Below are 14499 nucleotides of genomic sequence, written 5' to 3'. Positions count from 1 at the left end.
ACATAAGTTAAAGGCTAATCATTTATGTATTATAAATTCACTGAGTTCAAAGAAAAAATTTCCTAATGTGAAATTCACATGGTCTTTTTTATTTTCAATATCTTGAGAAAAACACAGGTACTAAGACCCAATCTGGAATTTAACTCTAATTTGTAGCATTATGAATATGCATAAAGCTAGAGGCGTGCTCTTGATTACTGACATCACAGTGAATTATACAGACAAGTGTCAGCATTGTGCTTTTAACTGTAATAAAAATTAGTTATTACAAAGAACAAACTATGATAAATGTGGATAAACTTAAGTAATCATGAATGATCTCAGAAAGCATCTTTAAACTGTAAAAAGACAGATTTTGGAGTTTCCATAATAAGTCATAATGATTTCTCTCCTTACAAGACTTCATTGCTTTGTGCAATAATTACCATGAGTTTGGCACCACGTGTTTGGATTTTTCGTGTGTCAATGTGCTTTGCCAACCTCTAAAATCCAAACAATGAAGACAAACTAGAAAGCACAAAAACCTAGAAAAGAGACCCCAGAAATAAACATTGCAGAAGTAGCTCAGTACTGTGCAAAAACAAAGAAATAGAATAAATGAAGGAAAATAAATCCTCTCTAAGTACTCAGCCTCAAAAAAGAAGGCAATCTGTCTAAAACAAAGTTAGGTTCAGTGTATATATAGAAATGTGCCTTGTATGTATAGACAAGTGAGACGGTGACACTGGCAGTTTTTTGCATCTTTTTTACATGGCTTTATGTTTACTCTAGGGCTTTTTTCGAAGAACAATCAGATTAAAGCTAATTTATGACAGGTGTGATCTCAATTGTCGCATCCATAAGAAAAGCAGAAATAAATGTCAATACTGCAGATTTCAGAAATGCCTCGCAGTTGGAATGTCACATAATGGTAAGTGCAGGTAGCATATTTTAAAATAATAATATTTCATCTGAAAAACAACATGAAATGTATATATGGTTAATATGTTTGCTGCTATAACTTATACAGTCTTCTGTTGCTTTACACTAGGCAGTTTAGAAAGAGATGTCAGAGAAATTGCTCTGAGTTTATGAGACTATGTATGTGATTGAACATTACTTTGAGTATAAAAAAACATAGGTAAAGATCTGCACTTATCAGTATAAAACATAATATGATGAATGAGTTGGTTTTACTCTCCATCATTCTTGCTCATTACACTGTTGACTGTTCTTCATTAACGTATTACTAGTGTAATTGTTATTTTTCAGTTCATTTCTTATTTTCTAGTGAGACTGTTTTGCATACCATGGCTCAATATTCTTTTTATATAAGTGGAAAATTTAATTTAGTTATGAAAACTGGAGCGTTTACCAAAAGTGTGTAAACAATAATAATAACTTGAATTTGATGCACAGGACACTTATCAAGGACTGTTAGCATCACTAAGTTAGTTTCCACATATTAGAATGCGACGTTAAATGAATGGGTCGTATGCTGTTTTAAACTGTCCTCCTCCTCCCTAGGATACCCACATCTGGGCCTAAATTCCAGTGTGTGGTAAGTAGGAGTATAGTGTTTCCTAGCATGCTCATTCAGCTGTTGGCCTCTCATCATATAGTGTGTATAGCTGTGATTCCTGTGTGCTATGCACTGTCTCTGACCTCTCCACCACCCAGAGGTGAATACCCCCTCTCATCTGTGAATTGTAAGCAGTGTTTCCATTTTGTATATGTTGTGGTCTTAGATTGCGAAGGTGTATGCTGTTGCATATGATTCTATGATTACCTTCTTTACAGTAGGCAAGCAGATAGCACTAGCCATAGCACAATGCTACTGTCTTGCATAGAATAAAGAAGAAAGTCCCTCTGAACTTCACAAATAATAATGTATCAATTCATGTGGAAATACCTATTTATGAGAGTTTGGATAGAAAGACATGATGAAGATTCTTTACTGCCTTGCTTTGGCAAAGTCAAGTAAAAACAGGAATTACATGTCATAACATAGAGAGTTATGTAATTCTAAGGATAAAGAATTGCAAACATGAGTGGGAAAATAATTTCTCTGTGGTTTTTTTAGTACTTTCATTTTTTTCAGTATAAAAAAATGTGTGCTCTCCCCAAGAGGAAAACTTAATTGTGGTTTGTGAAGTTAATGCGTGCAGTGAATGTAAATTGGTATGGGAAATGTTTTGCTAATAGAAAATATGGTTTTCAAGTTCCTGGGATGCAACAGTAACTCTTAAAAATAAGTCTAATTTTAAATACTAGTGTGGGTATTTTTTTATAGTAATTCAGGGGGTTTATTATTTTCAGGGTGAATGCCGAATTCTCTCATAAGCTAGCACCGTGGCTTCCACTTCTGTCAATGAGAACCATATACAGAGCTATCAAGAAGGGGAAGTGAATAGCCAAGACCATTCTCCGTTGCTCAGCAATGCAAAGGGCCCAGGAAAATTTATTAAATGACTCTGTTTCAGCTGCCATTTCTTCCTATTTGGCCACTGCCAAAGAAGAAGTTGTGGCACCAGCAGGGGTTATAGTGTTGGGCAGATGGGGAAGCACAGGAAGGAGGGAGAAAGACCAAAGCCGTTTGCCCCAGGACTTGACAGAAAGCTGTCATTGGCTCTCACCATCAGTTCACGAAACAGGGAGTTAGTAGTGTTTATATTCAAGCATCTGGCTCATATGTTAGCCTTTTTTCCCCTCTGGTAGCATTACATCTTATGAAATAGCACCCTCCAGCATTTATAAACAAACGGATTTGTAAAAAAGACCTAAATTTTGTCTTTTAAGATGCAAGTCTATGTAAAGATAGATGCAGAAATGCAACTCTGGAATTTGTCAGTGACACTGCGCCAGATTCTTATGTTACATCTACAGATGAAAGTTCCTCCATTTGGATAGTGAAATTATCTGAATTTTAAACACTTAGAATCCAAATGTGGATTATTTGTGCCTGGCGGTTCCAGTCTATGACTGTATTTGCATAGACATGTTACTGCAAAATGAATAGTTAGTGCCCTTACAGAAAAGGGGAACGTAGGGAGACACTTAGTAGCTGCAACCACATTCTTTTCTGTATAAATACCACATACGACTTGGCTGGAGGTTAAAAAAAGACAGTAGTGTTCTCGTGCTTTAGATATTGTTTTCCTTTCCTTCTCTAGCCTCAGTGCTGGTTTGTGTTTAACCCTCAGTTGCTCAGACTGTATTTTGAAGTATCTGGAAGCACAAGTTTGGCTCTCTTAATTTAGGAATGTTATTAATTTTTTTTTCTCTTTTACTAAAAATACCATTTATATAAAGTCAACTATTGTAATGGGAAAAAGAGCACACATGGCACTATGTCTTGATTATGAGATCTGGGAGCACTCTGAATTTCTGAATATGGGCATCTGCCCCCAATAAACTCACAGGTATCCATCCTGGCTCAGTATTGTGTTTTCTAGTGAAAGAATCTGAGTTTTTATAGTCTATTTTGGAGTTGCCGTTGTGCTCCAAAAAGTCCATAATCTGTATGATCGGAAGAGCAGAGTGCTACACAGAATAGTCTAGAAGGAGTCACAGTGACTTCTCCAAGCAGTAAAATGCGGCATAAGGATACATACTGTAGTTTTTACACAGAAAAACAAAGAATATAATGTAGCACCTTCCCATATTCACTACTGGTGAATATCACTGATATTTAGAGAATATTGTAAGTGTAAGAAGAAGAAACAATTGCTGAAGGAGAGAGAGGTCAGATGTTCCAGCTGCAGGCACATGCCCAAACTTGCACAATCTTCTATTGCTGCTAAGAAATTCCCATTTGAACCCCTTCTATCCTTACAGCATGAGTAACAAGCCATATTTCCAGATCCCTTATACCAGCTCTCTAGCTTGTCCTTGCCCTTTCCACCCCTACATGTCCTGCCTTCATCCATGAGAAAGTAAGCTGGGCCTGCTGCAGGGGCAGAAGGAGGAGAGAGAGAAGACAGTAGCAAGGAAGATGGCTGGTCCAGGGAAACAGAAGATGAGGCCAGGGTCACAGGAGGGAGGTGGATAGAGAAACCAAAGAGGGAAAAGATCCTACTATCCATCCACAGATCTTTGAGATTTTCCTCAGCCTCCAGAAACACTATGGACTGTCCTTATCCTCCCTTTTCCATCCTAACCTCCACAAATGCCACTGATTCCTCCTACTTCTTTCATCCAAAATCCCGCTGCTATTTCTCAGATTCCTTCCATAAACGCAGTGGTTCATAAACCTGAACTCTCCCTAACTTCTGTCTCAGTCCCCTGAAAATGCGAATGACTTCTTCCAAAGGAAGGTTCTAGGCGACTACCACAAAATTGAATTTTGCCCCAAATTTTGCCTGCAATGCTAAGAATCTTTGAAGATATATTATAAACATTTACAAATATATTTATATTTTAAAACAATATTTTGACTGAACCTTCTAACTTTATGCTGTTAACAAGTTGTTATATGCAAAATACATACACTTTTGGGTCCTGGTGACCTTTTATTTAGGGAACTTTAGTCTCATAATTTATGAATTTCCATCAGAAATCCTACAAGATGCATCTTTTCATGAAATAGTTACTTATAAGGACAGTGTTTAAAAGCGTATCTTGAAAGATCCACTACTATTGATCCATCCTAAAAACACGCATTTAGAAAGAAAGAAACGCATTTGGTAATGTTCGATGGCTAATGAACATACAAGCCATCTCCTAAAAATATTTTAAAAACAAAGATGCGTAACAAAGACCTAACAAAAAATAAGCTAGCAAACATGTACATGCAAACTTTACCCCAAGCACAGCTTTAATGCACTAACATGAGAAAATAGTATGAGATGCCATGAGGTTCCCTATGGATTTCATTATTCCTGAATTATTTTATGCAGAAGTCAAATATTAAGATGGCAGGCAACAAGATACATCCTGAAGAGGTACATAGTATAGCAAACATTAAGATCCCATTTCCTCTCACAGTGAAGACAATTCACTAATTTTGGAGAATACTTACCGCTAAACGCAAACTCATCTGGCGTTAGTGACTTTACTCAGTTGTGCTGAACAGTGATTTGATAGGTGACAATCCTGCTGAAGTCAGTTGTTAAACCGATGATGGGTGTTTTAGGCCAGTAAGAGATAGCCTAGGTGTACCACCTTGATTAGCCAGTTAGCTAGTGCATTTTTTGATATAAATAGGTAATTTGGACTGGTTTAATGCTGATGTAATAGCTTTCTATGCTAGGAGTAGGCTTTGTTTGTTAGAAACGACTTAATTCATAATGCAACGTGCAAGCATTCAAGAATAGAAGTTAATACTTATATCCTAATTTACCATATAACAACATGTATGCTAATTTTCTTTCAGAGTAATCTGCTGCTCAGTATTTTAGCAAAGAGATTTGCCAGATAATTCAATGTTACCTTTGGCAGTAGTCTTTTTCATTTGCGCAGAAGGAATTTAAAATAACCTGCTTTAAAAACAGATCAGGAATTTGATCTTCATAGGCAAGTTGGCATCAGGAGGCCCCATGCCAACCCTATGCTAATTATTCCTCAAAAATACATAGCAAATTTATATGCAGCTTTATTCATGTACATTTGATACAGTTTTCCCTCCATGCCCTTGGGTTTTAACTCTAAATTAGGTCATACATAAATGTGCTCACATTCATAAAATTTAGACACAGTGAAGACAATACTCTGGTTTAACATTAATTTTCACAGAGATTTTTGACACGCTTTTTTATATATATTTTTATATATGTATAAAAATTATGCACGTTCTCAAACACATCTAAACAAAAAGCAGATGAGATTCCAACTGAAACAAACAGCAAAGCAATAAATAATGCTTCATTTTTATAGCACTTTTCATGCACTTTTGGTTTCAAAGCACTTTTCCAAGAAAATTAGTATCATCATCCCAAGCAAAATAGAAATAACTGACAAATAAAAGAAGTAATCTACTTAGACCACTTAACAGTAAATAAACATGAGATGAACTTCAATGCAATCTATACATTAATGGAAATAATTTTATATTACAAGCAGTAAGGCTTATAATGCATGCCTACTTTGCAAAGGTGATTTGGTATCCTTTGTCGGGGATAGATAAGTACACTAGAAACATCATTCTCAAATACCCTCAGTTAATCTTATTTTCCATAAGAAAAATGAATACAACATAAGTTGTCATCTATTACAAGTCTTCCTTGAGCATTATTGTAAACTTTTAACAGAGAACTACCAACAATCTTCTGTTATACTGAATGGCTAGCATGAATACTGTAATTTACTTTCCAAGAGACTCTTTGCAAGACAAGAGACTATTCACACGAATCAGGGTATAAGACAAAGGACATATGTAGAAAACATAATATGCATGCTGTGCTGTCATTTCCTACTCAAAGCTAAAACTAAGCCTGTTCTATCCTGGCAGTAGGTAGACAGTAGATAGTTTGCAGCAGTAGATGGATAAAACCATGTGAGAAACTACTGTAAGTTTTAAAAGTCTTAAAAAAAACAAATAATCCTCTCAATTCTGACAAATTTACTTGTAGGAATGTTCTTGCAAAAAATGGGTACTAATCTATTTACCTGTATTTGAATTTCCAGTAAGGTGTTTGTTCCCAGTCTGGTTTCTGTTCTTTATATTATATAGCTTGGTTAATCATCCTCTAATGAAAAAGCCATCTCAGGGTTGAAAATCCATGAGTATTTCAGTAATATTCTGTCCTATATTTCTAAAGAACTATATAATTTCTACACTAAAAAATTCTACTGCAGTAGTCAGCATTGTAGCTGGTATATAAGAATGTCCCAGTAGGGAATTGATTAAAAAAAAGCTTTGGCCTTTGTGGATTTCATAGTGGAAAAAATAAAATTAATTCCTATTGTTTTTAATGCTTTGGGGAAGTGTATAAACTATATAAGAACTAAGTTAACCTTAAAACATAGGAAGGGGAAGCAATACATGGTCCCTTTTTTATCCCTGTTTGTAAGAGGTAGCTACATGCTACCCCTGATGAAAGGTGGTCTTCTGCTAGTGAGATTCTAGATTATGAGCTTACCCCTGCAAACACTGACGCTCAAGAATAGGCCCACAACAGAATCCTGTCTCATACTGGTATTCAGTCAAGCTCTATTTCTCTATTTAAAAGTTAGTACGCTTGAAGAATGAGCTGATAGGATTCATACCAGACTGTTAAAGATACATGATTTATTGTAAGCATATTATAAAGATATTGCATTTAATGCCATAGATGCATTCCATATAAAATAAAAAAAATTTTACAAATTTGACTTACCGTAACAGAACATTTTGCCTGTCCAAGAGCACCTAGCTCCTGAAAAGTTTGTTAAATCTCTGTATGTGCATATTTCTTACAGTTGCTAAGTATTTATTTTGTGTTAAGAAGTCCTCAGATCCTACTGAATTGCACTCAGCGTGTTTCAAAGAGCGATCAGCATTTTATTGACTTGGGCAGCTGATCTCCATTTTTATTAAAAATCCTTTATATAAGCATCAATAGTTGCCTTGCTTTCCTTTTCAGATTAAAAAGTTCATTGTAATAGTCTGACAAGTCTTGCTAGACTTCATTTAAGTCTTCAGTTTGCAAATTCTTCAGAAAAGAGATGGTGAAGATGAGATGAATTTGTTAGCAAGAACCCAATCAAAAGCATCAGAGTATTGCAAGATTGTTTATTTTGGTGAAGCTATTGCAAAATGCACATTTGAAAAATGGACAAATTAATCATAAAACATAATCCTACGAATGTCACAGATTTGACATGTTATTAAGTCTGAAACCAGGCTTACTAACATAACAGCTTTTAATGAAAATTGGAATTTCCCAAATATCTAGTTCCACTGGTTGATATGGATTTAAATCAACACTTATATGGGCTATATTACTTTTTAACACCTTTTTGACCCTGCAGTTTTACTTATGTTTGTTTTTTCTATTACAACTTGTTATGGTATGTATACAATAATACAGTTTATTAAGTTGACAATAGTTTGATCCTTTTTATTAAAGAGACCCTTGAGTATCACCAAAAAAAAAATCTGTAAATGCCGTATAATATTCTAACGTGAGTTTTCACTGTATTTACTTCATTGAATACTTTCTATTTCACTGATTTGATATCTTTAAGAACATAAAAAATGCAGTTATTAGTACCACAGGTTTCATAATATCAAATATTTATTTTTTTAACTCAGAGGAAGGTTTGTGTTAACAATACATAAGAATTCTTTATGGTGATAGAATCTCTTTTAACTGCAAAATAAAGACATCAAACTGCTCTTGATTGACAGTATTCAAGAGCTGGGTTAATTCCTTGTTCATATGCTCGTATTTTTTTATGATACACTAAGCATAAATATGAATTTTTTTGTTTGAAATCAAAATTTTATAGTTCCCTAACATTACCATATGTACACTTCATCCATCCACATTACATCTTTACAGAATTGTGATAGTCTCTTTGAGCCATGACAGTGTGTCACATAAGCTAATGTGAAGTTCTTCATTTTTTATATGTTTTGCTCTCAGATATGAGGAGGACCAACAATGATGTCTCACTGGAAACTATTGTTAGTAGCTGACTAAGACTGCTTAGTGTTCCCCATGAGAGAAAAAAATATATATACCATGGACAGTGATCCAAAGACAAATAAATTGGTTGGCAATTATCCAAAAGTTTCCATATAAAAAAACTGGAAGCAGCAGACATTTTGGGGGGGGAAGGGGGGGGGGAAGTAGACTGTGTTAATTTGTCCTGGATTAATTAGGTTCCCTTCTATGCTGATTTTTATTCTGGCATGTAAGCTGTAAGACTATCTAAGGGAATATGAAATAGAGAGCATGCGTTATTCAGAGACTAAGTTTACTGAAAAGCAAATATAGTACACTTGTAAGACTAAGCAACCTTGTTTCTAGAGCCATGAAGTAAGAGAACTGATAAATAAATATAATAAATGCCAAATGTTTTTAATGATTTTGTGACAAGGGATTAATTGCTCTTGAAGAAAGTGTGTCATTTTTGTCCATCAGCGCACGGCAAGCGTACTTGTAACAGGAAAGTGGCTGACGGTGTCCAAAATAAATGACCCTAGTATAATCATTCATATGTATGATGTTAACAGCACCTTTACTGTATCCAGGGAGGACACTGACAACTAAAAAATATTCATAATATTTATAATGTTTTTATTTCCTCCTAAGGCCAAACAAAATGCAAACTTTTATTTTCTTTCCTTCTATTTTTTGTTTTGATGTTCTGTTTTGTTTTCTTACAAGAAAATAAATTCTGCTTACAGAAATATCATATGATAAAACAGTCTTGATCTTGATGGTTTGTTTGAAACATTTCCCAAGTCAGTCCCCACATGTATAAATAATATTTTGGATAGTACATAGGTGTAGAAGTAGGAGTATTACAGCCTGCCTTACATTCATATTGAGCAATTGTGAGATGATACGATTAAGTGGAAACATTTCCTGTTCTTTCAATACAGCACGCACATAGTGTTACCATGAAAAACCTGGTCTTTCCTGGCTTTTTTTATTCCCTGCATAATCTTCTCTCTCATTCCTTAATTTTTTCGGTAACATTTTATATCACTTGCTATATTAAGTTCTGTAGGGCTGTTTAGGAATTTATTCCTGCAAGGCATGTGGGTGTCCTGTTGCTAAACAAATGAAATATCTGGGATGCGTGTGGTGATCTGCCCAAAACCACACAAGCTTAAATTGTGATTCCCACTCCAAGTTCAAACCAACAGCACCTACTTTAATATCTTAAAGATTCTTCACCTTTTATTTAGATCAGAGGTAGAGTCAGTGATTTTCACCAACTCTGACCGTCAGATGAGTTGAAAATAGTGGTGCATTTCCAAACAATACTGGAATCTTACTATTTGGGCACACAGATGGTTGCTTCTTTGATTGCTTCTTGGTCTGTTCACATTTCTCTGAAGCACTTCAGCTGTTTGTCTCTGCTACTAGAGAAATTTGTCTTCCTCTTACTTGCCTGAGTACTGTTTTAATGAAAATTGGAAGAGCTCATAATAAAAGGTGATAGAAAAAAACTACTAAAATAAGCATTTTTAGATGCAACTATAGCAATTGTAATTACTTGTCATCTTCTTCAGCCATCAGGTTTGGGCGAATGCCACAAGCGGAGAAGGAGAAGCTCTTGGCAGAGATTTCCAGCGACATCGACCAGTTAAACCCTGAATCTGCTGATCTGCGAGCACTTGCCAAGCATTTGTATGACTCATACATAAAGTCCTTCCCTCTGACCAAAGCCAAGGCGAGGGCGATCTTGACAGGAAAGACGACAGACAAATCAGTTAGTTCCCTCTGTTTTTTTTTCTTTTGAGTAAATGATTTACCACATTGACAACACATCTTTTAAAAAAAAAAAAAAAATTACTGTTGGCAGTTACATATTTCAAGCTGTGTCTGAAACACAGGAAATGTTTTTAGATAGGATAAGTAAACATTATTTGAAAAAACTCCAAGTTCACCTAATAAAATACTTGAAACCCGTACAAGAATTTGAAGGTCATCTTAACCTTTTTGTATTCTCTGATCCGCTCTTCCCGTTTTCCATCTCCTTTACTAGAGGTCATCTTCCACATTATCTGTTTAGTGTGGCTATCCGTCTGTCAGGAATTGGTTGCCATGCTATTCAGGCATCCATAGCATAGCATATTATCAGTACCAAAGGAACATTCTTTTTCCTAAGTGTCAAACGATTCACGATACCAATACTAGCCTTAACTATGATGCTTGTTCTTATGATGCTCTGATGACTTCCTTTGAATCTGGTTGTCTTGGATCAATTCAGTATCCTGTGTTGGTGCAACTTGAATTTTAGGAGAATGCATTACAAAATAAGGTTTTAAAAGTTAGGAGTAGAGATATGTGTATTTGTGGGTTCCTCTAGACGCTTCATTTGCAATGCATTACAGACTACTGTATCAGCGGGAAGGAGGAGAAGTAAGTTCTGTTAATTATACTAGCTTATAATTTTATCACTGTTTTAATACGTAAATATCCAAAGAGCTTTTCCAAATTTAGTAACTCTTAATTTGATATGTTTTTAGGTTGATTGGCAGAAAGTTGTCAGGGTTACAACAGAGACAGTGTATTTTATTTTCTTTAATAATTTCAAAGGTAAGAAAGAATTGTGCTTTTCTTGGGGCTGTCTTTCTAGGGGCATGTCAACACTGCAAAGGCAGTTTAAATCATAATTTGAATATTGCCCCTAATTTGGCTGCAGTCCTCGCACAAAACCTTGAAATGTGATGGACACTTTGAATTTGAGTAACTGCTCATCATGGAGTATATAAAGATTGAACTAGCACAGCTTATCCCTTCTGTGGAAAGCTGATATGCTAAGTCCAGTTGAGGGTTATTGCTTTTTCAGAGTCTTTCCTCTGTTTGCCTCAGAAACACAGTTTACTGGGAAAGTATTAATACAGCAGTCCAGTTTTCTTTAATGATGTTCCCAATAACTATGTATCTGCATTGGGAATCAGAATAAAAGTGAGATGTATTAGTATATATGTTGTTTACTGTCCTCTATCCTAAAAATTTGTCACCAAGGTCTGCTCCTTCTTTCTGCACCTGTCCCCTGTATCACTGTAGAGCTGTACTGCTCCCTCTTTCTCATAGCTTCATATTGTGCGCTAGTGACCCTAGATGTGATTGACAGAGGGAAAGGGAGGGAAGAAGAGTAGAGTCATAGATGAGCATTAATCAAGCACAAGAAATACATTCGCTAAGTCACAGCCAAAAGAAAAGCAGACTTATTTATCATTTGAGCAGGAAGCACCGACAGAACCCTAAAAGAACTCTTCCCCTTTTTAATAATATATTTTACGCATAGTAGGAGAATTCATACTGAAAGGAAATTGCAAGGGAATTTCTTTATTTGGAAATAAAGTGACTGTGCTAAGAGTCTCTATTGCTTATAGTAGTGGATTCTTTAAATCTGAATACGAATACCTGATTGCCTGCTTCCTTATGCCACAGCTATCACTATATTCATTAACGGTAGATAACAGTATTTTCCAAGTTTTTCTGGTAAGTTAGCCAGCAGTAAATCAGTTCCTCGTATTGGCATTAAAATTATCAGGTTTCAGAGTTAATGTCCACTATGGTAAATGGGATGGTTTATACCTGTCTTGAAATTAGATTAATCTATTTAGTTGGGAATAAACTAAAATAATTTGTGATCAACATGAGAAATAAGCTGCTGGTGCTGTCTATCTCAGTGCGGACTCAGTCAAATGATACAGCGTTATTCTTCAACCAAAAAAAATTTGTCATGAACAGAAAACTCTGGGAACTTTTTTTGCTAGCTTATGTTCTAGAATTCGTTGATATAAAATTGATTGCAAGTTGCTGCCTCAAGAGAATCATGATTACATGTATATGCATATATACACGCACACACACTCGCACGCACAAATCGCGTCTTCCATGTAAAATCTATGAGCTAAATTCTGTAAATTCTGCTTTATCTTATGCTACAGTGCAGAAATTGACTTAATATATTCTTTAATTTCTGTATTGAGCATTGCAATAGCATCAGACACATCACAGCAGTATCTCAATTTAATTAATTTCATACACTGAAAATCAAGCAACTGTCAATGTTATTGAATACATTTAGATTGGAAAAAAAGTGACTGTAGTCATGAGTCTGTAAACTAGTTATATGCGCAAAAAATTTCATGTCTTGAGAACAATAGAGTAATTCTGAAAATTACTTGTTTGGGAAGGTGCTTATATACAAATTTTCAAGATCAGGACCTAAATTTCTAACCTTCTGTCCTAGCATGCCCTGGAATGTAATATAAATTTGGGCAGGATTGCCTACAAATGCTCTCATCTTCAGTTTTCCCACACTTGTGTTTAGAAATCTGGAAAAATTTTTTCTGAGCTCCCAAGTAAGTCTACAAATCCTGTTCTTGTTCTGCAATATTCTATGAAGTTGTCCTAGAAAATGGATTTGCATGCATTTTGCTGCTCTGCTGTGCAGAGTGCTTAACAAATGTCTGGGCTCAGTATATAACTTGGTCATGTTATATGGTCATGTGAAAGTTGCACTCATACAATCCTCATACAGTGTATATATACAGTATGCCATCAGTGATGTTCTGCTTGTTTATTGACAGTTTAAAAACTTTGCCAGATGAGAATTTATCAGTAAAACATTACATACATAGAGGAGACAATTTTTCATTGCTTCGTGTTTTCAAATCTTTAAAAAATTATCACTGAAAGAGTGGATGCACTCAGTCCATGTATAATGTTTACAACTTTATGTTATTTGAACTGTGATGAGCTTTGTACTCTGGACTATCAAACTGTTTACGATGGGCACAGTTTAAATTTATGTTCTTCTTTAATTGCAGTATCATCTGCATCAAGTGAGAGTGATTGGATATGCTAAGTCACTGTGTCAAAACTAAAATTACTAAGTAACCAGTCCTCTTCTGGGATATACAGTGCTCATTTGGTATAAAATTCAAGTCACAAAATTCATCTAAATCCTTAAATTTAAGATTTTTTTTTTAACTAGTTTGAGCTTTTCTTCATTTTCATCTTCGCATCTCAGTAGGCTGAGTCCTGATGGTATAATATATTCTCTCCAAAGTACATGTACATGCACAGAACAGAATATCTGAATTTTTCTTGAATTTGATGCTTCCACTTAGGATTTTTTAGAGAGAATAAAAAGGAATGACCTACCGGTAGTAAAACGTGCATTTGAGAAGGATGCTTTTACTGTCTTGTTATTCCATCCATTTACATATGCATATGTATATGCACGTGTATACATATACACATGTATATAAAATGTTTTGCTGCTGCCATAACAGCATTGCATCTTGAAAAATGCCTGTGCTGATCCTTCTGTCTTCCCGTTTCATACATGTCCACATTTTAAGAGTGCAATCCTAGTGCAGGGGTGAAAATTAGTGTCGTACCTCTGCCTGTATTTAACTGAAACTCGTCGTCTGGAGCTATGTGTGCCTGTGGTCACTTTGAAAGCGACAGCACTAGTCATGTTGGTCTTGTAAGCAGCAGAATACTGAATGGATTTAACGAAACCCGTTTGAAAACAGAAATAGTTAAAATGGTATCCTTTTGTGTGGACACTGTTATTTCAGTTCACAGATAGACAAGCAGCTGTATCAGTTAAAGACAAAGCTATGTCAGCTGTCAGGCCTCCCTTTCTCTAGTGAAAGCGGTACGAGCTTTGTGTTCGACTTTGCCTGAGATGGATGAGGAAATACTTTCACAATCCCATCTGCAGAACTATGGGAGTAGTAACCTCTAGCTGGTGGGTTGTGACAAGCATCTGTGGGCAATATCCTCCTCAGAAGGCACCACTGGACTTGAAAGAAGATAGCTATTTCCAGTTGTTAGCGTTCCATATCAATTTAGCACTGAACAGACTTCAAAACTGGTTTAACAAATCTGG

At 35.5% G+C, this 14499-nt stretch overlaps 1 protein-coding gene across 7 annotated transcripts in view; it reads left to right on the top strand.

The window, feature by feature from the left end:
* PPARG (peroxisome proliferator activated receptor gamma) overlaps positions 1-14499 on the top strand; it is a 63071-nt gene that overhangs the window by 35184 nt on the left and 13388 nt on the right. For all 7 annotated transcript variants that reach the window (XM_068960340.1, XM_068960342.1, XM_068960341.1 and 4 more), the window contains 2 exons: positions 772-910; positions 10148-10347. In XM_068960340.1, the coding sequence (XP_068816441.1) occupies positions 772-910; positions 10148-10347 (339 nt within the window). The remainder of the gene's footprint in view (positions 1-771; positions 911-10147; positions 10348-14499) is intronic.

Source organism: Struthio camelus, chromosome 14 (genome assembly GCF_040807025.1).
Source record: "Struthio camelus isolate bStrCam1 chromosome 14, bStrCam1.hap1, whole genome shotgun sequence".
Lineage (NCBI taxonomy): Eukaryota > Metazoa > Chordata > Aves > Struthioniformes > Struthionidae > Struthio > Struthio camelus.
This window is presented reverse-complemented; position numbering and strand designations above follow the sequence as displayed.